The sequence below is a fragment of the Hemicordylus capensis genome, chromosome 1, assembly GCF_027244095.1.
Source record: "Hemicordylus capensis ecotype Gifberg chromosome 1, rHemCap1.1.pri, whole genome shotgun sequence".
Lineage (NCBI taxonomy): Eukaryota > Metazoa > Chordata > Lepidosauria > Squamata > Cordylidae > Hemicordylus > Hemicordylus capensis.
The window spans coordinates 389416370-389442351 of NC_069657.1; the positions used below are offsets into that span (position 1 = coordinate 389416370).

Consider the following 25982-nt stretch of genomic DNA (forward strand, 5'->3'; position numbering starts at 1 on the left):
CTTCTCTCCTCTTCTTGGCAATTTCCACCATCTGTTCTGACATCCATTTTGCTTTCTTCTGTTTCTTGGTCTTTAGCTGTCACTTTTCACATTTGTCCTTAACAACTTCTTTGATTTCATACCACAGTTCCTCTGGTTCCCTATCAATGAGGTTCAGAACTTCAAAGTGGTTCCTGATGTTCTCTTTGAAAATGGTGGGTACATTCTCAAGCTCATATTGTGGAAGCTGGATAGCTCAGTCTTTCTGCTTTAGCTTGACTTGGAGCAGTTCGTGATCTGTTCCACAATTGGCACCCGGCCACATCTTGGCTGTTATAACTGAGCTCTTCCACCTCCTTGCATCAATAATGTAATCAACTTGATTACATTGATGCCACTCTTTAAATAAATCCCTACATCAGCTTCATGTCTACTCCTGGATTCAGCACAACCAGCCATGAAGTGCTATGTGCCTTGCTCCCCTTAATCTTTCCAGTAGAGCTGTATTTTGAAGGCCTGCTGCTTCCTTAAAGGACTCAGTGGTTCTTCCTTTTAGGCTACCACTGACTTCCTTCACTTTAAATCCTATTTCCATAGAGCATTTGACGCAATTCGTTGTTCCTCAACTACTTAACCCTTTGCCTCTATTCTCTTCTGTTGTATCGAATTTTAGTTGTTCAACTCTGTGAGGCAAGGGCCGGTCATCTTGTTGCTACATTGTTAAGCACATAAGAACAGCCTTTCTGGATCAGGCTCAAGACCTATCTAGTACAGCATCCTGTTTCACACAGTGGTCCACCAGCTGCCTCTGGGGAGCTCACAGGCAAGAGGTGAGGGCATGCCCTCTCTCTTGCTGTTGCTCCCCTGTAACTGGCATTGAGAGGTATCATGCCTCTGAAGCTGAAGGTGGCACACAGCCACCAGACTAGTAGCCATTGATAGTCCTGTCCTCCATTAATATGCCTAAACCCCTTTTAAAGCCGTCCAAGTTGGTGGCCAGCACCACATCCCAAGGCAACGAATTCCAAACATTATCTATTTATCTAAACATATTTTTATACTGCCCAAAACTTAAGTCTCTGGGCGGTTTACAACAAAAACAGAAAAGTTAAAACAGTTGAAACAGATAAATGACAACAAAGAAATCAAAACATTGGTTAAAAAAATGACAGCAAAAATAAAACATTGCAACAATTTAAAACCTTAAAACAATGTTAAAACTAAACTATTAAAACAGTTTTTAATTAAAAGCCTGGCTCAACAAATGTGTCCTTAAAGATTTTTTTTTAATTGTCAGAGATGGGGAGGCTCTTATTTCAGCAGGGAGTGTGTTCCAAAGCAGCAGAGCAGCAACGGAGAAGACCTGTCCTAAAGTAGACACCAGACGAGCCGGTGGCAACTGCAGATGGACCTCTCCTGATTATTTTAATAGGTGGTGGGGTTCATGACAAAGACGTTCTCTTAAATACCCAGGGCCCAAGCTATTTAGGGCTTTATAGTTTATAACTAGTACCTTGTATTTTGCCTGGAAACTTATCGGTAGCCAGTGTAGCTCTTTCAATACAGGAGTAATATGGTCTCTCAGAGATGACCCGGACTCTCGGAGACCAGCCTGGCTGCCACATTCTGAATCAGCTATAGTTTCTGGACTTACATACAAAGGCAGCCCCACATCCAGTCTGGAGGTTACCAGCATATGCACCACTATCCTGAGGTCGGTTATCTCAAGAAACGGACGCAGCTGGGGTGTCAGCCAAATTACTATGCATATTAGGCCGAATTATGGTGTATTATGCACTGTTACGTACTTCCTCTTGTCAGTCCTAAACTTCCTGACCTTCTATTTCATGGGATGAACCCTGGTTCTAGTGGTGAGAGATGAAGAAAAATTTCTCTCTACACTCAATGCATAACTCTATACACCTCTAGTTGCCTCTTTTCCAAATTAAAACGCTCCAGATACTGTAGCCTTGCCTCATAAGGAAGGTGCACCATCTTGGTTGTCCATTTTTGCACCTTTTCCAGTTTTACAATACACTTTGCTGCTTACCCCAACTTCTAGATCACTTATGAACAAGTGAAAGAGCACTGGTCCCAATATGGATCTCTGGTCAAGAGAAACAGCAGGGCAGAGATGAGGTGCTGTTTAACTTTCTCAAGTGTTTTTTTCCTCCAAGGGAACAAGTAATTAAAATGCTGGGAGGAAAAGCTGCTGGCATGTGTTAATTCTTTTTGCTAAGAAATAGTAGGGAAGGGACTCAGGTGTATGTTTTATTATTGTAACCACAGGTCTACCACACAAACACACACAAAAAACATAAATGCTAATACATAATGCTTAAAGAAAAACAGATGATAGAAGAAAGTTTTAAAAAACAACACCTAGCTAAACATAAAGAAACACATTCTTAAATACCTAACTAGAGTTACAACTCTCATGGATAAAACTCAAATAAAAGAACTAGTTCTGGAACTACAGCTTGATGTGTAGCAGGGCTAGCAGGTACAGTTCTCATATTAAAAGACAAAGCAAAAAATGGCTGCTTAATAAAATGACGCACATCTGCCAGCAAGAAATTAAGGGTGCAGCAGGTGCCAAATTGCCACAGGACCCTGCAAGGCAAAGGCCCCCCTCCAATTTATTACTTCTATCTGAGAGCACTTGTGTGGTGCAGGAGCACCCAAAATCTGCACCACAGAGGATCTTATCTCTCTGCAGCCCTGGGTAAGGGAAAGGTTAAGCGCCCCTTCCACCTCCACTCCTAATAACACCCTTTTAGACTGGAAGCCCCTTTATTTATGTTTGCATTTCTGTACTGTCCAATACCCACATTACTAGGCGGCTTAGAGGAGGGTGGGCAAGCAGCTTAGTGCCTCAACAGTAACACACCTGTATCTTTCACCAGGATCTTTAGCATTGCGCCTCTCAGTACATTTCCTCATTTCGGTTTGGATTCTGGCTTCCACGGTAACGTTCACCTTTGCAAATCTCCATTACAAAGCTTAACACCTCCGTTAGCTAGGCTGCAGCACAACGCACTTCTTGGAAGAAAGTCCAATTGCACTCGGTGGAGTTTATCTTTGCGGGTAATCATGCATAGTCTATAAGCCAAGTGCGGCACAAAAGGGGCATAATGCATTTCTAGGCGGGCAAGCTGTGTCCCACATGTTAGATTTCGGGAACATATATATAGGGGAGCAGGGAGAGAGGCAAACGACCTGTCGGGTTGTCTCAGCATTTGAAGTTTAAAAAGTTATGCAAGAGTAGGTGGGATGGTGCTAGAGACAGCCAGAGAGGGCTGGACGACCTGGCAACGGTTTCCAAAGCTCCGGCTCAGTACTGGAAGAGTGTCTCCGGGCCAAGGCAGCCCCTTCAGCACTGAGGAATGTCAGCCAGCCCCTTCGGGCCACTCTGAGATTTTGCAGCTGCATCATCAGACCCCTTCCAGAGACGTGTCTGCATCCTCTCAGTCTCCGTTACACGTTCAGAATTGGCGCATGCGCACAGGGCTCTCTTAGCCTGTCACAACGCACAGGGCGCCGCGTCTTGGGTAGGCGGGGCTTGGGTGGAAGCGTGCCGTCAGTTCCGGCTCTGCCCCGACTCTGGCCAATCACGCACCAGTTTGCGCGAGTCCCCGCGAGTCCCCATGGTGACAAGAGGAGCCCGCCTTTTCCGGCCCCTTGGGGAGCCGCTTGTTCCTCAACATGGTGAGTTGCCTTCTTTTTCACCCCAAGGGGGGCGGCGGTGGTTGTGCTTGTGAAGTTAAAGTCTCAGACAGGTCGAGGTTGTGGGGTGGCCTGTGTGTGCGCGCGATCATGCATGCAGCTGCTGCAGTTTACCGTGTGCCTGGTGGTGGGGTGCAGCAGGAGGAGATAAGATGTAACTAGGGTCGCCTCCTCAGAAACCCTGCTTAGCTTCCCGGTTCTGAGGGGCTGGTTTCCCTTCACTTGTGCAATAGCTAAGGCTGACACCACTTGTTATGGGCAACTTCTGTATCCTTGACGGCTCCAAGATGAGTGCAATTTAAGGGGGGAGTCTTTTACAGTATGAGCCTTTTCTACAGATGCAGTGTGGTGTTGGGTGGCTAGGGATGCTGGTCTTAGAGTGAGGAGTAGGGTTGCCAGCTTTTGAACCAGTGCCTGAAGCTATCCCTGTGCAGGCAGGGCCAGTGCCAGGTTGTGATGGGATCTGGGGCAAAGACCTGTACAGGGCCCCTGCCCTTGATGGTACCTGGGAACTTGCTGGGCAAGTTCACTCCAGTGCTGCTCCCTAGCTCTAGAGCACTGGTCCCATTTTAGATTTCCCTGATTCCCCGGCATCCCGCTGTACGTCAGGAGTGTGGGGCATCCTAGAAATCTAACATGGTGTTGCCGTTGTAGCAGTGGGCAGTAGTGCTGAAGGGGAAGCATCTGCCACTGCTCACTGCCGCCTAGTAGTCCCCTCTGTGCCTTAGCAAGTTTACTGGGCAGTGGTTGGCAGTTGTGCATGCTTCTCCTTCCACACCTGTTCAGCAAGGTGGGTGGTGACATTGTCTCTGGACGAGTAAGCAGTGGGAGGAGAAGAGGAAAGATCAGGAGTTTGGTTTGGGGCATTGGGATTACACTGAGATTGGTTGGGAGCTTGAAATTACAATGAAGCATCCAAGCTGAAATGTCAAACAGGCTGTTGGAGATGCAGGGCTGGATGGTGGGAGAACATTTTGGGGCTGAAAGGTACAGCTGGATGTCATCGGTGTAAGTGGTACTGAAAGCAGTAGAGTTTGATGAGATCATCCAGGGACAGCTTGTAGAGATATAGCAAAGGGCCAAGATCAGATTCATGAGGACTCTGACAGAGAAATGAAAAGAGAAAGAAGAGGCTCTGTGAAAACACTGAAGAACAATTAGGTAGGAAGAGAAATCTTTGAGAATAGAATGTGGTGATCTGAAGCCTGCTCAAGGCTATATAGGCTTTTGCCAGTGGCGGCGGGTCCGCCACCGAAGGGTCGACACCAAATGGGGTCGCCCCTTTAGGGGAGCCACTTCAGAGGACAGTGAGGGCGAGGGCCAGGTCTCTTGGCCTAGGTATTGGTGTAGGGGGGCATTTAATAGTGGAGCTTCTGCTTCTGTTTTAATTTTTCTGGGTGAGACAATCTTAGAATGTGTCTGGGCTTAGCTGGAGATGGGGAGACAGGGGGCGTGTCCATTGACTGTGGGGCGGCCATTCTGGTCGTGGTGGGGAACAGAAGAAGGAACGTTGGCAGGTCAGCGGGCCGTTACAGGGGGAGAGGACTTGGAAATCTATTAGTTGTTTCTCCTTCCGACTGTCCTGTCAGCTCTTTGACCTTGGGGAGCAGTGCCGATCATCCTTGGAACTTCAACTTGCTCCTCAGTAATGCCAGGTCGGTTCAGAACAAATCAGAAACCATCCATGATTTGATTCTGGAAGAAGGTGCCAACCTGGTATGTATTGCAGAGACCTGGCTGGGGGAGGCTGGGGGCCCAGTGTGGTGCCGGCTTCTTCCTCCAGGTTACTCTGTTGAGGAGCGAGTGAGGGACCATGGGTGGGGAGGTGGAGTGGCTATGGTCTATAAGAATAACCTTTCCCTTACCAGGATCCCTGTTAGAGTGTTGGACCATATAGAATGTGTGTACTTAAGACTGGGGACCAGGGATAGACTGGGACTTCTGTTGGTGTACCGATCGCCATGCTGCTCAACAGAGTCCCTAACAGAGCTGACGGACTTGGTATTGGACTTGGTGTTGGAGTCCCCCAGGCATGTGGTGCTCGGGGACTTCAACGTTCACTTTGGGACCAATTTGTCCGGTGCGGCTCAGGAGTTCATAGCGGCCATGACGACTATGGGCCTATCCCAAGTGGTCTCGGGGCCGATGCACATTGCTGGTCACATGCTCTTTCACTCTGATCAGGGTGGTGTTCCGTGGGTAGGGAATCCTGTGATTTCCCCATTGTCATGAACGGACCACCATCTGGTTAAGGTCAGACTCACAATCACTTCCCACCTTCACAGGGGTGAGGGACCTATTAGGATGATCCGCCCGAGAAGGTTATTGGATCCAATAGGATTTCAAGAAGCCTTGGAGGGATTTAGTGTTGGCTGTGCTGGTGATCCTGTTGATGCCCTGCTGGAGAATTGGAACAGCAAACTCACTGGGGCAGTAGACATGATTGCTCCTAAGCGTTCTCTCTGACCTGCTTCAAAATTGGCCCCTTGGTATACGGAAGAACTACGGGGGCTGAAGCGGCGAGGTAGACGGCTGGAGCGCAAGTGGAGAAAGACTCGGCTTGAATCCGACATTGCAACATAGAGTTCATTTGAAGACCTATGCTCAGGCCATACGTGTGGCAAGGAAGCGATTCTTTTCTGCCCGTATTGCATCCACAAGTTCACGTCCGGAGGAGTTCTTCAGGGTTGTTAGAGGACTAGTGAGTACCCCTACTCCCTTGATTCATAATTTGGAACCATCGATTACCTGCTGTGTTGTGTTTAATGAATTCTTTGTGGAAAAAATCTCTCGTATTTGGGCTGACTTAGACTCTGTCTCCACAATTACTTCAGTGTCTGATGTGGAGGTGTCCAGCAACTCCTCTTGTGTGATTAGGTTGGATTGGTTCCAGTTTGTGACTCCTGAGGATGTGGACAAGATGATTGGAATGGTGCAGCCCACCACCTGTTCTCTTGACCCTTGTCCGACGTGGCTTATATTATCTGGCAGGGGGGTTGTTGTAGAAGGCCTGGTAGAGATTATAAATGCGTCTCTGAGGGAAGGTAGGATGCCTCCTTGTCTTAAGCAGGCAATTATTAGAGCGCTTCTGAAGGAGCCTACCCCGGATCCCTCGGAATTGAACAACTGCAGGCCTGTCTCCAATCTTCCATTACTGGGCAAGGTAATTGAGAGGGTGGTGGCCTCCCAGCTCCAGGCAGTCTTGGATGAAACTGATTATCTAGACCAGGGATTCTCAACGTTGGGTCCCCAGATGTTATTGGACTTCGACTCCCATAATCCCCAACCAAAGGCCACTGGGGCTGGGGATTATGGGAGTTGAAGTCCAATAACATCTGGGGACCCAATGTTGAGAATCCCTGATCTAGACCCATTTCAAACTGGCTTTCGGGCTGGCTATGGGGTGGAGACTGCCTTGGTCAGCCTGATAAATGATCTCCAATTGGCAATTGACAGAGGAAGTGTGACTCTGTTGGTTCTTCTGGACCTCTCAGCGGCTTTCGATACTGTCGGCCATAGTATCCTTCTGGAGCGTCTGAGGGGGTTGATTGTTGGAGGCACTGCTTTGCAGTGGTTCCACTCCTACCTCTCGGGCAGGTTCCAGATGGTGTCCCTTGGAGACTGCTGTTCTTCAAAATCTGAACTCTTGTATGGTGTGCCTCAGGGTGTGTGCCTCCAATGTAGTTTAACATCTACATGAAACCACTGGGAGAGATCATCAGGGGATTTGGTGCAGGGTGCTACCAGTATGCTGATGACACCCAAATCTATTTCTCCATGTCAGCCTCATCAGGAGAGGGCATAACCTCCCTAAATGCTTGCCTGGAGTCGGTGATGGGCTGGATGAGGGATAACAAACTGAGACTGAATCTGGCTACGACGGAGGTACTCACTGTCCGGGGTCGGAACTCGAGAGATGATTTTGATCTGCCTGTTCTAGATGGGGGTCACACTTCCCCAGAAGGAACACGTACGTAGTCTAGGAGTGCTTCTGGATCTGAGCCTCTCCCTAGTGTCCCAGGTTGAGGCGGTGGCCAGAAGTGCCTTCTATCAGCTTTGGCTGATACGCCAGCTGAGTCCGTTTCTTGAGGTGAATGACCTCAAAACAGTGGTACATTTGCTGGTAATCTCCAGACTGGATTACTGTAATGCGCTCTATGTGGGGCTGCCCTTGTACGTAGTCCGGAAACTACAGCTGGTCCAGAATGTGGCAGCCAGGCTGGTCTCTGGGTCATCTCGGAGAGACCATATTACTCCTGTATTACTCCTGTAATACTCCTGTATTGAAGGAGCTACACTGGCTGCCGATATGTTTCTGGGCAAAATCCAAGGTGCTGGCTATAACCTATAAAGCCCTAAACAGTTTGGGCCCTGGGTATTTAAGGGAACGCCTTCTTCTGCATGAACCCCACCGCCCACTGAGATGTGCTGGAGAGGTCCGTCTGCAGCTGCCACCAGCTTGTATGGTGGCCACTCAGGGACGGGCCTTCTCCGCTGCTTCCCCTAGGCTTTGGAATGCGCTCCCTAGTGAAATAAGAGCCTCCCCCTTTCTGACAGCTTTTAAAAAGTCTTTAAAAACACATTTCTTCACCCAGGCTTTTAATTAATGTTGTTTTAATGGTTTTAATGGTGTTTTAAAATTAAAAATTTTAAATTGTTGAAATGTGTGTGTGTGTGTGTGTGTGTCCCCCCCCCTCATTTTTGTCTTAACCAATGTTTTACTTTGTTTTTATTCTGTTGTAAACCGCCCAGAGACGTAAGTTTTGGGCAGTATAAAAATGTTTTAATAAATAAATAAAATAATAAAATAAATCTGAAGCCCTGAGGGAGTCGATCAAGAGAGAGTGATCAACTCTTCCGAAAGCCACAGAAAGACCAAGAAGGGTGAAGACAGACTAGAGAGGGTGAGAAGATCACTGGTGATTTTTGTGAGGGATGTTTGATTGAAGTGCAGGAGGTGGAAGCCTACTTGGAGGGTGACAAGAATGCAGTTGGAGGACAGAAATACAAGACAGTGGGAGAAAGCAGCACATTCCAGAGGTTTTAAGGCAAAGAGTAGAGGGGAAACTGGGAAACTGTGCGGAAGAGGGAAGAAGTGTTGAGAGTTGCTTTTTGGTATTTAGAGGAGACACTGGAGAAGGATCCATAGGACAAAGACCAATTGATGATGTGGTGGAGAGGAAAAATAATGGCAGGAAAGATGGCAAACAGTGGTTAGGAGGAAATTGGATCAATGGGACATGTGGAGGGATTCAATGAAGGGAGGATTATCTCCACACTTGCGGATGGACTTTGTTCAGAGGTCCCTGCATCATTTCATCATAGGGGCCTCTGGAGGGAGCCCATTTGCAGGTTACAAAGGGCTGGAGAAAGCAGTGCAGAGCAACTCGGCTACTGCCGGTGCCACAAAGTGAACACTAGGACTTCAGGGGTTGGATGGCTGTGCATGCTGAGCATATCCAAGAAGGCCTGGCTAGTTTTAAAGAGCAACCTGGCCTGCTCCTGTTCCTTTGAAAACAGATTTAGTGGCTAGAGTGCTGGACTAGGACTGGGGAGACCCGAGTTCAAATCCCCATTCAGCCATGAAACTAGCTGGGTGACTCTGGGCCAGTCACTTCTCTCTCTGCCTAACCTACTTCACAGGGTTGTTGTGAGGAGAAACCTAAGTATGTAGTACCCTGCTCTGGGCTCCTTGGAGGAAGAGCAGGATATAAAATGTAAAATAAAAAAAAATTAAATAAGGATTTGATTTTTTCTTGGCCAGTTGGCAGTCCTAGCAAGGAGATGTGGATTCCTGCAAAAGATGGTTGAGGTCATAAAGTTCAGGGTTGCCTGAGGATGGTGGTATCTTTCAGCCTATCCAGGCTCATAGGGGTGCTGTGATGATGAAACCATATAAAAGCCCTGAATTCCTTAGAGGGTAGGCAGCAGTGGTCCCTCTCATTTTTTTTTCAGCTCTGTGCGGAATGAGTTTTGTTCTGGGTGACAGTATCAAGGCAGTGTGTGTGCACATGCATTCAGAATGGGGCCTTCCTGATTCAACCTGAGTGGGATCTAAATTGAACCGAGCAGACATCCAAAAACTTGTGAGCACGTGCATGTGTGCACGCCTTGAAACAGTGGTTGGCAGGATAGAAATGTCTTTTAAAACAATCAATTGTGGAGACACAGTGAAGAGAGCATCTGTTATTGTATTCTGCCTGCTATGCTACTGTTACAAGCACAAGAGATTATTCTTTAAAAGGGGGGTGGGGGGACAAAAGCGGCAGTCGTTGTGGCTTTCTGGTGTTTGTGTAGGAGCTGAGGATACTGTTCATCCATGAAACAAGAATAGGTTATGAGGACCCACACCACTGTATTGTAGAACTGCAATGCAAAGTAACTGCTGGGCTAAGCTGATTTGTGTTAACACAATTGTGTTGTGTGTTAACTAATCGTGAAGAATTAGGAACATAGGAACATAGGAAACTGCCATATACCGAGTCAGACCATTGGTCTATCTAGCTCAGTATTGTCTTCACAGACTGGCAGCAGCTTCTCCAAGGTTGCAGGCAGGAATCTCTCTCAGCCCTATCTTGGAGAAGCCAGGGAGCGAACTTGAAACCTCTTCCCAGAGCGGCTTCATCCCCTGAGGGGAATATCTTGCAGTACTCACACATCAAGTCTCCCATTCAGATGCAACCAGGGCAGTCCCTGCTTAGCTATGGGGACAAGTCATGCTTGCTACCACAAGACCAGCTCTCCTCTCCCTCATACCATGTGGTTCTGCACCACCACTTTTCAGAATTGTTGATGAATATGTCTTGCCCAAGCTAGTAACTGGTGGATGACCATATCTGATTCCTTAAGCAAATGCCATACTGTAACACCTTTGCTTTGTGACAGTGACTAACACAGGTGATGCAATTTTTTTATTAAAAAGAAATGCATTCAGAAATTGAACTAATTTAGGAATTTTGGCAAAGACAAAAGTGATGGCTTTTTTTGTTTGCAGGGGACAATACACTTGTTTCGCAAATCACAGAGGTCGCTACTTGGCAAGTTAACACAAGAATTTAGACTAGTAGCAGCTGATCGAAGGGTGAGCATTTTCTTTTACAATACAGAAAATAAATTTCTTGTTGCGTTACATGGATTTTCAGGGCAATATTTAAGTGGAAGTTTTAAAAAGATACTTATAAACATTTGTTCATTGGACTCTGACTTGGATTGAAATATTTCATTTTGAGGGGTATGCAACTATTTCTTCATACTGATCATTGAAGGGCAAATGAGATTAATCTATGAATTACTTTCTGCTCTGAATATTTTCACTTCATCACTCCAACTTACTGCTCTGAATATATCACTGATATTCTGTTTAAGGATCGTTCAGTTGCTGACTTTTATGTTTTAGACAACTGATTCACACTATCAACTCCCCTTACACATGAATAGATACAACCCTTCTTTGGCTACACACATGCTCATATTTGTGTAGTTTGAACTGTATAGCTGTATCCGGACTATACAGCTATATCCTACAATAGTTTCTTATTGCAATGGCTGGGAAAAATGCTTCTATAACTTGTGGAATTAACTGCTGACTTTCTACATTGGGTGTATCATGCTAATCTTTCCCAATGCAATCTTACGTCAATGGCTGCTTACATGTACAGAAATCAGGTAGTATGTACTGGATCTGGATATCTCCTCATGGACCACTTCTTAAGCTGTCCAATTTGGCTTTTAAAATTTCTCATTAATTTTTTATACCACCTTTCATTAAAACAATATCAAGGCAGTTTACAAACATGTAAAACAATGTAAGACTATAAAAGTTACACAATAAAAATATTGAATTGGAATATAAAAATACAAATCAAATTAAAACATACACAGTATGACCATAAAATACAGAGCAGCAGCAACAAAAACAACACTCATATAAAAGCCTGTGGGGGAAGCCAAGATTTCTTGATCATCTCCTGCTCTTTTCATATATCATCTCCTTCAAACTTCTCCTTAAAGTCTGCTTCTATGAATCCTTCCTTGATTTATATGCTGACTGTTACTAGTTAATCCTTTTCTGTTCATCACTACCACTTCCTTGGCATATCTCATCTTCTCCCTTGTGTCTCTGTACATTTTTCTTAGACTGTAAGCCATCTGTGTAATAGCTGCTATGTCTGTGTTCTGAACAAACACTGTTCACACTGTTATTGCCAACTGATACTGAATATTAGTAGCAGTAGGGAGGAGGAGGACAAATTCAACTGCATTTAATAGCTGTGGGAGAAAAAACCTTGCAAATATTTTTTTCTTCCTTAGCTATATAGAAACCAGGTATCTTTATAGTTCAGCTTTTACTATTCTGCCAGACGCATTACTCTTAGAACTTCAGCTAGCTGAGGTTCTGCAGGCAACAAAAATCAGGCACATTTGTTTATTATGTAAGTTAGTTATTAATAAAAAGCTAAAAACTGAGAACTAAAAAAACCTACCAGTTATAAGCAACAGATAAAAACATTAGCAATAGCACTTACAATAGCAATAGCACTTACATTTATATACCGCTCTATAGCTGGAAGCTCTCTAAGCGGTTTACAATGATTTAGCATATTGCCCCCAACATTCTGGGTACTCATTTTACCGACCTCGGAAGGATGGAAGGCTGAGTCAACCTTGAGCCCCTGGTCAGGATTGAACTTGTAACCTTCTGGTTACAGGGCGGCAGTTTTACCACTGCGCCACCAGGGGCTCTTTTAAAAGGGGTGTGTGTGTGTGTGTGTGTGTGTGTTTGTGTTTTAAGAACACTGAGGAAGGGAGCATGGCAAAGCTCTTCACGGAGGGCGTTTCAAAGCCAAGGGGCCACAACTGAAAAGTGCTCTGTTGTAGCATCCCTTTTGTCAAATGCTCTCTGTTGTGAAATTTCTATGGCTTATTTTCTGTAAGCTTTCAGAAACCTTTAAAGAGCTTTCTATTTCAGACAGTGGTGGAGCCAGGGAATGAAGGCACAGGTTCTGCCCTTTCCCTGGTGGTCCTGCTGTGAGCACACTGCACGCACCATTAATGCTCCTTGTGCGGGATGTCACATGCACATGTGCATGGCGAGCAAGGGATTGTAAGGGAAATAAATGCACCCAGCCAGCCGGCTAGGAATGAACTACAGAGGGCTCGTGATTCCCTTCCGTGGCTCGGGGCCAGGTTCTTTGAACTTGTCTGCTCAATGGTGGTTCCCCCCCTGATTTCAGAGGGTCTTTTGGTCAATTGGCTAACGTTTTTAGAATTTTTGTAATAACTTCTTTATGCTGTAAATGTCTCTTTTATCATTTAATCTTGTTTTCAGTTTGATTTATTGAGTCTAAATCACACAATTGCTATGATCAAACTGCCCAAAGCTAGCATAGTGCTCTATTTTCTGGTCAAAAAGTGGACTAAAATGCATAAAATAGAGAAGCTTGCCTCAATAAACTTGTCTCATCTATGAGCCAATGCTGTATCTGAAAATAGCTTGGGATTGAAAGCTGAGCCCATTCAGAATTTGTGTATTTCCATGTGTGTTGTAGGGTTGTATCTTAAGTTTTAATTTTTTTGTTAAAGAGATTTGAAACCATTGTCTTTTTCAGTCCTGGAAGATTTTGCTATTTGGTGCAATAAACGTAGTATGTACTGGTTTCCTGCTTATGTGGTGCAGTTCTACAAACAGCATAGGTATGTCTCTGTTCTTGCATTTGAATGTGTCTGGATAGTAGATTTATTCTAATGCTAATCTTAAAAATGAGTAGGCAGCTAGTGTAATAATAAAAGGGTTGTAAATTTTTGAGCATCATGCGCTATTAGAATTAGTTTGGATCCTAACAAATCCAAAGGAATGTGCACAAACAGTTCATGCACTTCCTGGGGCTGCATGTTGTGTGGGGGTGCCTTTAAGCAAGCAGATAAGGCACACTTTACCTCCCCCCACCACTAGTGCTCAATTTTGAAAGAGATCCGGAGGGCTGCAGTGTTTCTTCCTGCAGCCCAGATCAGTGTCAGCACACACGGCCAGCACACACACAGAAAAAGCAGCAGGGAGGGACGAACAGGTGAGGAGTGCCTTATCTGTTTTTTAATGGCACCCACCCCACTCGGCTGCCTGCCAAGCTGGCTTAAATGCCTGCGTTCAAATAGGTTTGGTGCTCCAGAAATGGAGCGCCGAATCTGCTCATTCACATCCCTATAGGGCACTATTCCATTGTAGGAAGCTTCCTCCAGAAATGAAAGGAAAGTTACACCTGCTCAAGGATAGCTTCTGCTTGTGCTTATGTGAGTGCTACACTCTTGTTCCCAGAAGAAACATCTGATGATGGAGCAACATTCCACTGAAAGTTACAATGCAGTGTCTCTGTTGTGTACTTTTTGCAAAACCTATGCTAGATCATCTGTTGTGTTTACTTCATTGCTTCTTCTCTGGAGTCTTTCCAGCAAGATGTAATAGGACAGGAAGATTCTTGAAGTGTGTGGGGTTTTTTTAAAAATGCTACCTCCTTGCCTTTGTTGCTCTCCACTTTCCTGGCAGTAGGTCCCCCCCTCCCCCCGCACCAGTTGCTCTAATCATTTCCCAAAGACTGGAACTGAATCCTCCTGTACCTGCTGTTTGTCTTCCAGCAGTAACTAGACTGGTCATTCCCAGGACTTCTCTGCAGCCGGTGTTTCTCAGTTCTAGGGGCCCTGACCCACAGTTTAGCAGCTTAGGTTGCAATTATAAATCTAGAGCAAAGTATCTTTGCGATGGAAATGGTATCTAGCCCAATAACATTTTTACCCTTAAAAATAAGCCTCTAAATGACACAAATGTCATCTATTATGTATTCGTGTGAAAATAAACCTCTTTGTCTCTACAGCTTTAACTGCATATACTTACCTGACAATCTTTGATCTTTTCAGGTAGGTGTGCTTTTTAAACATTTCGATCTAATTGTGTATTTGTCTAAAACCAGAGCAAACATTATTTTATATTCAATAATAAATCCTGCTTGTGTGATGATATGAGACTGATATGATAAATATATTCTGGATTATGTTTTATATATAGTGCTATAAATATTTTCAACTTGGTTCAGATCAGTCTCTATACTGTGGTTTAAATTATAATGAATGAGCCACAGTGACCCTCAAGCTCACACACTTCCCCTCTCCTTTCCTTCACATGAAAGGAGGAAAGTGAAACCTTTGGCTTTCACTTTAAGACCATACCACAGTGCTGCACTATTTTTGAACTTGGTAAACTTTGGTTTGTTAACTAACTAGAGTTAGAACAAACCAGGATATCAAACCATGGTACTAACTCTAAGTTAGTACATAATGGGGAACTGCAGTTTGTTCTTAAAGTGCAGAGCAAAAGCTCTCCTTCTCCTTCTCCGCATGGAGGGACAGTAAAAACGAGGGGAGGATTACTGCACAAGCCTGAGGTTCATTGCAGCTCATTCACAGTGGGGTGGCTTCAGATGTCGCATGGAACCTCTGTTAATGGTGAGCATGCTCTCCCCTCTACCATCCTTGCATGAGCGTCTGCTTCCTTTTCTAGTTTAGGAAAGGATGAGATTGGTTACAATGGCTGAACCCAACGATCTTGGCTTATTTTAACTTAGTTGCTTCAGAAAATCAGAGTTCCAAAACTCAACTGAATTCTCGTGTTTTCCACTCAGTTGAACTACCATGGTCTTCCACCTCCTGCTCATAAAGTTTCTATTTATTTTTTATTTGTACACTGCCTTGCAGTACACTTGTTTGGAAGGTGAGATATTCAGCTTGCCTAAATATATGAGAGGTATTTCACTAGTTCTATATGATTGCTTTCTGAGAGTAATTTTTTGCAGTGAGACTGTTTATTTATTTATTATTTACATTTATATCCCACTCTTCCTCTGAGAAGCTCAGAGTGGTGTACATGGTTATTTTTATCCTTACAACAACGCTGCGAGGTAGGTTAGGCTGAGAGATACATGACTAGCCCAGAGTCACCCAGTGAATTTCATGGTTGATTGGGGATTTGAACTCAAGTCTTCCCGGTCCTAGTCCAGCACAAAAACCACTATGTTATGCTGGCTCTCTACTATGCTATGCTGGCTCTCATTTGTTTAAAAGTGATTTGAGACCCTGGCCTGTAAGACACAGTTCATTACTTTTATGCTTTATCAAAATGTTCAAGTCAAGGTTATGTTTTGGAATACAGAACTTCTTTAAACTCTTGAGTCGTTAATAGTTAGATGTTTAATTTCCTTAATAATGGAATTCATTATTGGAATTTCCTTTTCTTTTAAATGTAGCTTAATAACATGCTTAATAAGTTATTGGGTAATGATGAAGAAGCCCAGCCCAGCTTATTCATTTGGGTAAGTTTCTATAATACTATATTTCATGTATCCTGAAATTATTTGAAGGGTTCCTTTGTTGTCCTAAATAAAGAGATAATCATTTAGTGGATTTCTTTAATAATTTGAACATTTTCAAAATTGTACAAAGTTCTTCAGTCACACACACAAAGGCTGGAACATGCATATCAAAATAGGATTGTAGTTCTAGCTTTGTTTCCTCCTGAAACATTATATTATGCTTGAGACATCATTATATGATGCTTGAAATGTATATTTTCTCCATCACATGTGGATCCCCTAGTACCTGAGTGGCCAGCTGGTGGCCTGTAGGTCACATCAGGATCTGTGTAATTTTATCTGGTAGCTGGGGACCCTGCCCAGTTTTAAACACTGTGATTTTTTTTTAAAAAAAGAATAATCCTGATATCACTGTACTTACTTTTAATTTGAAAAATAATAAAAGTAGAATAACTAATGTTCTGTTAAAATGAGTTTTATGATGATGCATTTACTTAGAAATCAATCTCTCTGAATTTAGTAGCATTTACTTCCTGATAAGTATTTAGTAGCATTTACTTCCTGAAATCCAATTATATTTATAATTAACCTGCTCCATTCCAAAGATTAATGACAAAAAATAAAAATTATACCAAAAGAGCTGTTAGACAGTTGTGAAAACCTGTGGTCTTAAAAAGACTAAGGGAATTGACAATGTAGGAAGGAGGTTTTTAAAAGAAGGGAGTGAAGAGACAGGGAAGGCAACATTAAAATAAAGAGGAGTTCACTTGTCCTCAAAAATATTTCCAACTGAGCTCATCTTGAGCTTTGCATGCACAGCTCCCTATTTGTAATGGAGGAGGTGCACTAGGTTTTCCCATAGCACAGTCAACGTTGTATTGAGGCAGAATGTCAAGGGATTCCCCTTCAGACTATACAGAATCCAAATGCCTAGACTGAGGAGGAAAGACAGAACTCCCTATATTGCAAAAAAACAGATAACCTTTGTAACAGATTAAATGGCCACTGCAAAATTAAAATTCAGTCTTGATTAGGAATGACAACATGTCATACACTGAAGGAGGGAAGGAAGGATTTGTTATTGTCAGAATTGTTGTTTTTGTTTTTCTGCAAGTATTACTTGGAATATTGATATTCTAGTAAATATTGGATGGAGCCAACTTTCTGCAGGTTAGTGCTAGTAAACCTTTTAAACCTCCTAAGTGGTGCAGCGGGGAAATGCTTGGCTAACAAGCAGAAGGTTGCCTGTTCGAATCCCTGTTGGTACTATATCGGGCAGCAGTGATATAGGAAGATGCTGAAAGGCATCAGTTCATACTGCGCGGGAGGAGGCAATGGTAAACCCCTCCTGTATTCTACCAAAGAAAACCACAGGGCTCTGTGGGCGCCAGGAGTCAAAATCAACTTGACGGCACACTTTACTTTTCATTATATCAAATTGTCCTGGAGGGGGAAGTGTTTCTCCACTACATGACTTGATTATTTTAGGGAAATACTCAGCAGTCTGTAAGAAAAGATTCACTATAAACAGTATATCTTCAAGTCTTGGGTTAAAAAAAAAAAAAAAAGACAGGGACAATGTATGAGATCACAAATTTTCAAAACTTAAAAACATAATTATGTAAATACCCTTATACAAAATATTCTAAACTAGCTTAATTGGCACAGAGCATCTATGCCCTAGTACATTTTTTGCTCTCCTTGCCCCTGTTGCAGCCGCTGCTTTCTCTTCATCCCTTGTGTCCCATCCCCCCTGCTTTTCCTCCCTCCCCCACTCTCTGTCCTCCTCCTCCTTTCTCTTTTTCTATCCTTTTCTTCCTTTCCCATAACACACACACCCTAGACATGCCTCTCCAGCTCCCCGCCAATGCAACACATGTCAAGAGACACCCCCAAATCCTCCCGGTAGTTGTGCACCCACAGGCTATGAGGACCGCCTGAGCAGCTCTGTCACATGGGGTGTGTCATTTAAGGCTACCGAGGAGGGCAGGAGGAGGAGGCGTCTCTTGGTTGTGTCTCAGAAGATCTGGCCTCCCAGCCCCGCCATGCTGCTCTTCCTTCAGGCCCAGCTCAGAACTGACCACAGCAGCTCGGCCTCCTCCCAGCCCAGGTGGGCCTCCAATCCTCTGGAAAGGCTGCGGGGAGTCTGGGGATGAGAGGAGTCCTGCGCTGGTGATTGTCGCTCTGGGGGCACTGAGGACCTGATTCCCATCTGGGGACTATCCCACTCCCTGGTCACTCATGGCGGATCTTGCCGGCACTGCCTCACTGGCTCCTGTCTGTCCACGGAGGCAGTGCCCCTTCCTACCTAGGCCTGCAAGTGGTGGCGGCGACACTTGGAGCTGAGGGCAGAAGTAGAGGCATCGTGGCGGCAGCCTACCACCAGCCTCTGTTGTATTGCCTGACCCTTCCCCACTTGCAGGCCTAGGCGGGAAGGGGTGCAGCATCCGTGGGCAGGCTGCGGGTTGAGTGAGGGGTGGTTCTGGCTGAGACAGGAGGAGGCAGATTGCAGGGCGAGTGGGCTGGCTGGCTGCAAGGTAAGTGAGGGCCGTCTCAGAGAGAGGCTCCCCCCCCCCCCCGCTGGGCTCTGCTCTGTTCTTCCCTGCCATGAAATCTCACGAGATGTGCCATGTACCATGGGATTTGCTACATACGTCCTAAGGCTTTTAAATATAAAGAAGATACACATTTAATTACTGTGTACAGAGTCCCATAGATTTCAGTGGAAACTCAGCATACAAAATTGTGCATAGGTTTCAGATTTTGTAGGATTCCAGATATGCTTATAGAACTATTCTAAAATCTAAGAAATCCTCCTTTGCCATGATTCATGGTGGGCGGGCTGCCCGGCCGGTGGGAGCAGGCGGCGGCGGACAGGCGGGAGGAGGTGGTGGGTGGGCTTTCCGGCCAGCCCGCCGGCCAGAAAGTGCCGGGCGGGGGGGGGGGAGAAGAAACGGGCCTCCCAGACGTCCGGCCCACCAGCCAGAAGCCATGGGTATGAGCGGAGAAGTGGGCTGGGCAGATGGGAGAAGGGGCCAGCCGGGCAGCGGAGGCACAGGTGCTCTGCGCCCGGCCCAGCTAGTTTTATTTGAATGCGGGAAGGTAGACAACAAGATGATAATTTTGTGTTTACTGGAATCTTTTTAAAAATCATTTTCTGGAATAACAAGATAATCAACCTTTTCCCCCCACTTGGTATAATTTAATACAGTTGATATGCAATTATGCTTTTTTGGCTAATTAATTTTTATATTGTTGATGAATGATGAATATTTCTGTTTATATGTTATATTATAATTGCAGGTTTGAGAGATTTGAAGTCCTAGCAGTCTTTGCTTCCACTGTTCTAGCACAACTTGGGGCTCTTTTTATACTTAAAGAAAGGTAGGAATATATATACTTCTTCACTGATATGATATCCCTCGCTGAGGGAGGGTAGGGTGCCTCCTAGTCTGAAGGAGGCAATGGTTAGACCACTCTTAAAGAAGCCTTCCCTGGACCCCTTAGCAATGGATAGTTACAGGCCGATCTCCAATCTCCCTTGGTTAGGCAAGGTGATTGAGAGGGTGGTGGCCAACCAGCTCCAGGCAGTCTTGGAGGAAACCAATTATCTAGACCCATTTCAGACTGGCTTTAATGCTGGCTATGGGGTTGGGACAGCCTTGGTCAGCCTGATGGATGACCTTTACTGAGGAATCAACAAAGGGAGTGTGACTCTGCTGGTTCTTCTGGATCTCTCAGCGGCTTTCGATACCATCGACCATGGTATCCTTCTGGATTGCCTGGGGGAGTTGGGGATAGGGGGTACTGCCTTGCAGTGGTTCTGCTCCTATCTCTCAGGTAGATTCCAGATGGTGGAGCTTGGTGACAGTTGCTTCTCAAAACGGGAGCCCAGAGACATAGGTTTGGGGCGGTATAAAAATTTGTTAAACAATAATAAAATAATATGGAGTCCCCCAGGACTCCATTCTGTCACCAATGCTTTTTAATATCTACATGAAACCGCTGGATGAGGTCATCAGGAAATTTGGTGCTGGGTGCTATCAGTATGCTGATGACACCCAAATCTACTTCTCCTTTTCATCTTCAGGAAATGGCACTCATTCTCTAAATGCCTGCCTACAGGCAGTAATGGGCTGGATGAAGGAGAACAAATTGAAGCTAAATCCAAGCAAGATGGAGGTGCTCATTGTAGGGGCTCAGAATCTGAGGAGTGAGTTAGATCTCCCTGTTCTGGATGGGGTTACACTCCCCCAGAAGGAGCAGGTGCGCAGCTTGGGAGTACTCCTGGACCCAGGCCTCACCCTAGTTTCTCAGGTGGAGGCCATGGCCAGGAGTGCTTTCAATCAACTTCATCTGATTGGACAGCTGCACCCATCCCTTGAAGAGGATGACCTCAAAACAGTGGTGCATCACCTGGTAACCTCCTGGCTTGACTGTTGCAATGCATTCTACGTGGGGCTGCCTTTGTACATAGTCCGGAAACTTCAGTTAGTTCAGAATGCGGCAGCCAGCTTTGTCTCTGGGGCAACCCGGAGAGACCATACATATTATGCCTGTTTTGAAACAGTTACACTGTTTCAATATGACTGCCAATATGTTTCTGGGCAAAATACAAAGTGCTGGTTATTACCTTTAAAGCCCTGAATGGCTCGGGTCCGAGTTACCTTAGAGAGCGCCTTCTTCTACATCAGTGTTTCTCAAACTTTTTGGAGTCAAGGACCGCTAAATTCTTCGTGCAGAGTTTCAAGGACCGCTACATTCTTCATGCGCAGTTTCCCGGACCAGCAGTTAGTAAAGGGGTTTCAAGTCTGTCTATCTATCTATCAGACTTCTATACTGCCCAAAACTTGCATCTCTGGGCAGTTTAGAATGAAAATAATATAAGCATTAAAATAATTAAATTTGGAATCTTTTGCAAACATTGAATATTAGGGGTTCTTAACCTTGGGTCCCTCAGTTAAACTCCCATAACCCCCAACAACAATGGCATTTGGCCATTATGGCTGGGGATTATGGGAGTAGAAGTCCACCAACGTCTGGGTACCCAAGGTTGAGAACCCCTGAATCTAAAAGCCTGGGTGAACAAATTTGTCTCCAGTATGTCTGGAGTAGAGGTGCTTGTGATTACTCAATGGAGAGGGGATGTTGGGCCATTAGAAAAATTCAAAAGCTACACGGGGCCAATGAAAACAACATACAAGCAAGCCCCACTGATGCAAGAGGGAAACAGCGTTCCCTCTCAAGGCGCCTCGACCACAACAGGCAGCTGGGTTTCAATCAACCAACCTTTGGCTGCAAACAATGAGCATGCAAGAACCAGCAGCCCTTCAAGTGGCGCCCACTGCCATACTTTTTCCTCCATGCCCCCGCATCGCATACAGTTTGAAGCTGTAAAGATAGGGAATAAGATAGCTGTAGGAAGATCTCAGCAGCACGTGGAGGCAAGGCACAAGAAGGGTCCCATGCCTCCGTGATACTCTTCCTCTTCTGTGCCATGTGCAAAATTGAGGAAGTGAGTGCCTTGATTTCAGTTGGGGTGGTGGTGGTTTGACTCCCAGTCAGGGACCGGCACTCAACCCTTCGGGGACCGGCAGCGGTCCAGGGACCGGTGGTTGAGAAACACTGTTCTACATAATCCCCACTGCACGCTAAGGTCATCTGAGGAGGTCCGTCTCCAATTATCACCGGTTCATTTGGTGGTGACTCAGAGGCGGGCCTTCTCTGTAGCTGTTCCTGAATGCACTCCTGGCAGAAATCCGCAACCTGAATTCTTTATTGACCTTCAGGAGAACCCTTAAAACCTGCCTGTTTGGCCTGGCCTTCCAGGGTTTTTAGTTAGTTTTAATGGTATAACCTGGTTTCCAGGGTTTTTAAATTGTTTTTTAATTGTTCTGGTTGTTTAATTGTTTTTTTTAATGTTCTAATTGTTAATTGATGTTTTATATTGTTTATATTTCTGTTTTAACTGTTATTGGTTTTAATGGTTTTGTTTTAATTGTAAACCATCACTTTGGGAACTCTTTTATTTAGAAGTGGTATATAAATATTCTAAATAATATAACATGGATAGCTCCACTTAAGTGAATAGGTTAGTGTTACTAATGCTGTGAAGAAAATTAAAAATGTGCATCATGAAATTTGATGTCGTTCTTAGGGATGTGCACAAAATACTTCAGCAACATACTTGGGGGGGGGAGGGTACCTTTAAAAGGAGGCAGGCAGGTCTCACCTGCTCCTCCCTCAAGCCTCCACCGCCCTGCCCCATTGTGGTGCTCTTCTAAGCAAAGCTGCTCCATGAAAGTGGCAGCCCGTGCCGCTGGCTTCTTAAAGTGCCGCGGTGACAGGATGCTGCTCCCAGCATCCCTCGCATGGCGTCAGCACACAAATGGTGTCCGCTGCCACATGAGGGATGCTGGGAGCAGTATGCCGTGGCATGGCGCTTTAAAGAAGCCAGCGGCACGGGCTGCCACTTTCACGGAGCAGCTTTGCTTAGAAGAGCGATGCGGCGGAGGCTTCAGGGAGGGGCAGGTAAGACCTGTCTGCCTCCTTTTAAAGGCACCCTTTGCCCCATGCTGAAACATTTTGGCTGCAGGGAGCCGAATCATTTCGGTGCCTCTTCAGAGGCGCCAAGATGATTCGGGCTCATCCCTAGTAGTTTTTTAGCATGCCTGATGTGGCTGCTGATTTATATTGGTAGTTGTATATGTGAAAATGCGAAGATGTAAATATGATGTGTGACTAACATATTTCTTAATAGAAATGTTAATTTATTGACTTTAAAACTGTGATTCTTGTGTTTTGCAGTGCTGAACGGTTTATGGAGCAACCAGAGATTCACACGTAAGATACCATTTTTAATATGCAAGAATATTATACTCAACATTACAGAAATAAAGTGACTTAACTAATAATTGGTTAATTTCACATAGGTTAGGAGCCAACCCTGTGGTGCTTACGCACTGTAGTGCTCTGTGAGCAAGGGTTCCTTCTTTGAATGGAAGGAGGGTTGCAGGAGGGGTGCTTCTTAGAGCACACCTTGCCTTCCATTCATGGAAGGAGCTCTTGGCCCCAGAGTGCTACAGCACAAAAGGTCTGGATCCGACTGACAGTTGGCAGCACAGATATATAAATAAGGTTAATACTGATTAGAGAGGGTGCAGTCCCCGACACTGAATTCACTGCCAGAGCATGACCCTGGATTGTGTCCATAGTTATAAATTAGCTCCATAATTAGTTAGTTGCAGGGAAAAATGACTTTGTGTTTGTAATGTTGTAGGTGTGCCCCTGAGGTTGTAAAACTAATAGTTGTTTGTTACATGCCAGAATATACACCTTGGTGTATAACATAGAAAGGCAGCTTTCTTCAACTTCAGCTGTTAGAAAAAGGAGAACTCTCAGTTGAACAAAATCAGTTTCCTTTTTTCAGTAATAGCTAGTGGGATATGTTAAATGCAATTTCAACGAGACTGTAAAATGTAAGGAATGGAGAACAGAATAGGCCAATGTAGCTAGTAATTATGCTTGGCAGCATGTTAGTGAATGGTATAAACCATGAAGATTAACTTCTTCATTCTTTGTAGGGGTCGATTGTTGGTCGGTACCTTTGTGGCACTCTCTTTCAACCTCTTTACAATGCTTTCTGTTAGGAATAAGCCTTTTGCTTATGTCTCTGAAGGTATGTAATAGATGTGTTGGGCAAATTATGGGAGTTTGGTGAATATTTATCCACAATTGTTTAGCCAACCATTGTTTGTGGTTGCCACTAGTCCCTCTCCTCCTTCCTCCTTTTTGACTTTTCTGGCATGTGTAGAGAACATGGGACAGAACTATTTTCTCATTTGCACTGAAGTAAGGAGAAAGTGTGGAGAATAGCAAGGGTTACTCCTGCTGCTTCTCTCTCCAAACTGCAGCACCAATAAGAGCTCTAGGGGTGGGAAGGAGAGATCTGTGTGCCACTGGGTCTCAGCAGAAAGCCAGAGGCAAGCTGCCAGGAAATTAGCTCAGTTATGACAGTTCTGTAAATCTAACATGAATAGACTTGTTTATGCAGACCCTTTCCCCCTAAGTGTACATTTGTAAAGCACCTAAATGTTTCAGATGTTGTCTCATGACTCAGTCCTGTGGTCTGACTCCAGTACTCACTTCTGAGTCACTGCTCACCAGTGGAAGCTAGTCCGTATCCTGTTCTCAGTCAGGATCACATAATCAAAAGTAACACAGTTCAAAGAACAGTGTAGCTGTGCTGATGCAATGATGAAGTGGATTGGGCTGGTGCAAGGACACATATATTGACCAACATCCTGACTTATGAAGCACATGAGAAACACTAGTGCTGCTGCTGAGTTCCAGAGAAACACAGCACTGATGCTTTTGCTGAGGGTGGGGGTGGGATTTCAATGATCTCTCCTTCCCATAGAAGCACTCTGTGCTACCTGAAAAAATATGTCTCCAAGGGAGGCATGATCCTCAGGGACATATTTTCACATAGCACAGGTGCTTCTGGGGGAATTGGAGGTTGTCAGAATTCCGCCCCCTGTGTTAATTGACCCTATCAACAGCATCAGCGTTTCTTACATAGCACTCATGCTTCGTTAGTCAGGATGTCGGTCTTTCTTTTATGCAGGTCTGGCTCGAGGTATAGGATTGTACTTGCAGTTTGGTATTTTTTAATGCAGAGAATATACAACCCTAATCATAATAATAGCTGCCCCAAGGGGTCTCTAGATTCATGTTTGGCAGGTTGCAAGTTTTTTAAAAATAATTAAAACACTAACTGTACCTACCTGAAGTCATAAATGTCTTAACATAGAATTGCAGTGATGTTTATAGCTATTTTGTAATGAGTGTTCTCTTGATCATAACCAGTACTTTGTTTGTTTGGTACAGCTGCTAGTACAAGCTGGCTTCAGGAACATGTTGCAGATCTTAGCAGAAGGTAAGAGAACATTAGATTATATATATATATTGTAGGAATCAGCAACTGGTGGCCCTTTGGCCAAATCTATTCTTGAGGAATACTATTGAGTCCCACCCCCGTTGCCAGCACAAAGGTGAGGGGTTTTGAGCCACAGGCCTTGTCAGTAGTGTACTTTGGCAACATGGTGGAGTGGTGCCTCTGACTTGCCACCCTTCACATCTTACTGGAGTGGCCTTCCAGAAGAAATTGTGGTTGAGCTGAGAGATAACAGGATTGGATCCAAGCGTGGGTGCTGCAGCCTCATAACCACTTATTCTCCCATCCTGGCTCCTACAGCCCCTGCACTTGCATCTCTTGTTGTTCTGGAAGGTCTCCTGAATCTCAGGAGCAGATTTTGGTGGGGGGAGGTGATGCAGTGAGGAGGAGGGGCTGGGAAAGTGCTCTTGGGTGAGCAGACTTGTACAGCTTAGGTTCCCTCAGAAGTATTGGAAAGAGATGATAATGCAACTTCTTTGTTTAAAGTATTCATCTGTGGTGGACTGTGTGCTCTGGTTTTGATTAATAGCTTAGAATTTGACATACTTGGTGTCCTAAACTTCCATCCGGTCTCTGGAGGGGCAGGTTCCTGGAAAATGTTTCAGGAAGCAAGAAGATTAAAAATGCAAGCGCGCACACACACACACACACACACACACACACACACACACACACACACACTCAGAAAAAGCAAGCTCGAATATAAGCAGACCTTGCTTCTTCCTATGCCAAATCCTCCTAGCTTATTTTGAAATATCCTTCTCTGGAGCTAGCAGGACAGTTCCTGTTTCTTGGCCCTTGTGTGAGAGAAAACTGAGCCTTGCATATTTCCTGGTGTGGCTCCTTTCCATTTCTTTGTTTTGCTGCCATATCTGAGCCATTTACTCGTCATCTGGGAGCTCTGTTCTGCTGTTGCCAGTCTCAGCTAGTGAAATGTCATCCTCCTGCCTTGTTTGTTCATAGCC

General features: G+C 44.9%; 1 protein-coding gene and 1 long non-coding RNA gene across 9 annotated transcripts in view; one reads left to right on the forward strand and one right to left on the reverse strand.

Moving 5' to 3' along the window:
* LOC128347710 (uncharacterized) overlaps positions 1-3466 on the reverse strand; it is a 28259-nt gene extending 24793 nt beyond the window's left edge. For both annotated transcript variants that reach the window (XR_008317670.1, XR_008317669.1), the window contains exon 1: positions 2870-3466. This is a non-coding gene — a long non-coding RNA (uncharacterized LOC128347710). The remainder of the gene's footprint in view (positions 1-2869) is intronic.
* Positions 3467-3576: 110 nt separating this feature from the next.
* The window catches only part of SLC30A6 (solute carrier family 30 member 6), a 29293-nt gene continuing 6887 nt past the window's right edge, over positions 3577-25982 (forward strand). For 2 of the 7 annotated variants that reach the window (XM_053302737.1, XM_053302769.1), the window contains exons 1-9: positions 7656-7675; positions 10700-10786; positions 13314-13398; positions 14571-14613; positions 15996-16061; positions 19365-19445; positions 22869-22904; positions 23645-23739; positions 24951-24999. In XM_053302737.1, coding sequence (XP_053158712.1) covers positions 13371-13398; positions 14571-14613; positions 15996-16061; positions 19365-19445; positions 22869-22904; positions 23645-23739; positions 24951-24999 — 398 coding nt within the window. In that variant the 5' untranslated portion in view covers positions 7656-7675; positions 10700-10786; positions 13314-13370. Of the gene's footprint in view, positions 3688-7655; positions 7676-8590; positions 8610-10699; positions 10787-13313; positions 13399-14570; positions 14614-15995; positions 16062-19364; positions 19446-22868; positions 22905-23644; positions 23740-24950; positions 25000-25982 lie in introns of those variants that run through there. The other 5 variants (XM_053302744.1, XM_053302752.1, XM_053302761.1 and 2 more) reach the window with 5 other exon arrangements.